Source organism: Tursiops truncatus, chromosome 3 (genome assembly GCF_011762595.2).
Source record: "Tursiops truncatus isolate mTurTru1 chromosome 3, mTurTru1.mat.Y, whole genome shotgun sequence".
Taxonomy (NCBI): domain Eukaryota; kingdom Metazoa; phylum Chordata; class Mammalia; order Artiodactyla; family Delphinidae; genus Tursiops; species Tursiops truncatus.
Genome location: NC_047036.1, coordinates 27,107,495 through 27,109,467, shown reverse-complemented (window position 1 = coordinate 27,109,467; position 1,973 = coordinate 27,107,495). Strand labels below are relative to the sequence as shown.

The window sequence follows — 1,973 nt, the reverse complement described above, 5'->3', positions numbered from 1 at the left end:
GTAGAGGCAGTGCTATTATGGTCTCATCTACTCTGTACAACTCATATATTGTGGACATTAGCAGAATGACAAAGGAGCTCCCAGTTGATGAAACCTCCTACTGAGCCATGACTGCACCAGATCTGCTCCTGCACCCATGCCCAACAAAGCTTTCAGAAAGTTCACTGGTGTTTAAAAGGCACTAAGGAAAGAGAACCTTTCCTCACCGTTTCCCTCCTCTTTAAGGAAGTGAGCTCTTGCAAAATACAAGGGGGCGGGTAACAGGTAAAGAACAGATCTATGTTCTTATCCTGTTCTTTTATGGTATTGTTTCTAGAAGACTTGGTAAACTGTCTTTCCTATGTTTTTTTAGAGAAATGAGCATACTATAGATGTGCACCTATTAAAAATTAAAATGTTTACGAGTGTTTTTTTGGCATGAGGGCTTTTAAAAGATTACAAAATATATACTTAAATGCTTGACTCCAGAGGTTTTAAGACAGAAGGGTTTAATAAAAAAAAATAAATAAGTATACTATACTATTGATCTGAGTGTGAACAATAGGAAGGACTAGAAATTACCAAGAGAAACAAGAGGAACTAGATACTTTTGTGGGGGAAAAAGAATCTGAATGTATGTGGAACATTAAGAAAAAGGAATTATTTTAATCAAGATGGTTAATTTCAAATCTTTCATTCTGAGCCATGTGGGTCCAATTTATAATTGTCTAGTTTCACAGTATATATATTTGCCAGTTTGTGGCCTGTGTAACTTTGGCTTTGGGCATCTGAGGAAACGAAGGAAGAAACTCCTTTCTTCCTTCCTTATTACTTCATCCTCTGCTAGCGTTCTCCTTTGTAAATGACTACATCTACCAACATCTATCATTAAAATCTGTGCCAAAGATATGATTAATTCCACCCATAACTGATGAATGTTTTCTGGTTGTATTTCTCAAGGCAAATGTCCCTAATAATACCACATATTAAAAGCCGTATAAATACATAGATGGAGAAACAAAAACAGACACAGGCTATGTAAGCAATAAAGAGTTTGTGCAGAGCTAGAAACAAAATAGAAGGTCACCTCTGTCAGAGGTTTGGGGTTAATTTCTCTTGCTGAGGCTCAGGTTTCCCCTTGACGGGTCTTTAATGGTTCACCTAAGTTCCAGTGGAGGGGTATCTTTCTTCTTTGTTAAGCAAACATGCCCAGGTAGAGCTGCTTCTCTTTCTGATGGTAGCTGCTGAGTTCTGACTGCATTAGCTGAAGGTACCGCCGGACACTGGCGTCTTTTGGCTGCCTATTGACAGCAGCCATGAGGTAGTGCCGAGCCTGGTCATAGTTCTGCAGGTGGAAAGAGGCCACCCCAGCCCGATACAGGGCCTTGGCATTATCAGGCTATCGTTCCAGGACCTTCTGACTATTCTTTCACCCGTTCATAGTTTACTGGCTCCATCTGAAGAAGACAGGGAGCTAAGTTGTTGTAGCAGTCTGTCTGGGTGGTGTGCAGTACGTTTTCCTGTTCAGGTGTGAGGGCCAGGTCCTGAGGTCCCAGATTAGGTATCGGGGAGGGCAGACTTGGATCCAGACCCCGCAGCTGCTGCAGAGCTCGATGGTACCCACACACAGCATCTCGGCACTTCCCTTCCCGGTAACATTGGTTCCCTTCCTTCTTGTACAGCTGGGCCTCCTGCAGGCGCTTCTCCATAACTTTGTCACCCAGTGCTCTTGAGGAAGTGGGAAGTGAAAGAGCAACCGAAGCTCTGGGGATAGGAGTGAAATAACCAATTTTGTTAGCCCACTTAAAAAGGCAAGAAATTCTCCTTCTCCAGGAGGCCTCTCAGGGAATGAGGTTTCCTTGATTCTACTACAGCACCTTCCTTTCTTCTCTGCAGTTATTTTTCAATCTCTAGACATGCAGGGGATTGATCAGAGAGAGGACGTGGGAGGAGTAAAGCCAGAGATTAATCGATTTCCTAAAGCGGTGACTCCG

At 42.9% G+C, this 1,973-nt stretch overlaps 1 protein-coding gene across 1 annotated transcript; it reads right to left on the bottom strand.

Annotated features, from left to right (window-relative positions):
- Positions 1 to 1,174: 1,174 nt before the first annotated feature.
- Positions 1,175 to 1,746, bottom strand: LOC101338997 (tetratricopeptide repeat protein 9C-like). Its single transcript, XM_033852701.1, is given in 2 exon segments — positions 1,175 to 1,403; positions 1,405 to 1,746. Coding segments are annotated over 2 exon segments (513 nt in total). The 5' UTR covers positions 1,689 to 1,746.
- Positions 1,747 to 1,973: the final 227 nt, after the last annotated feature.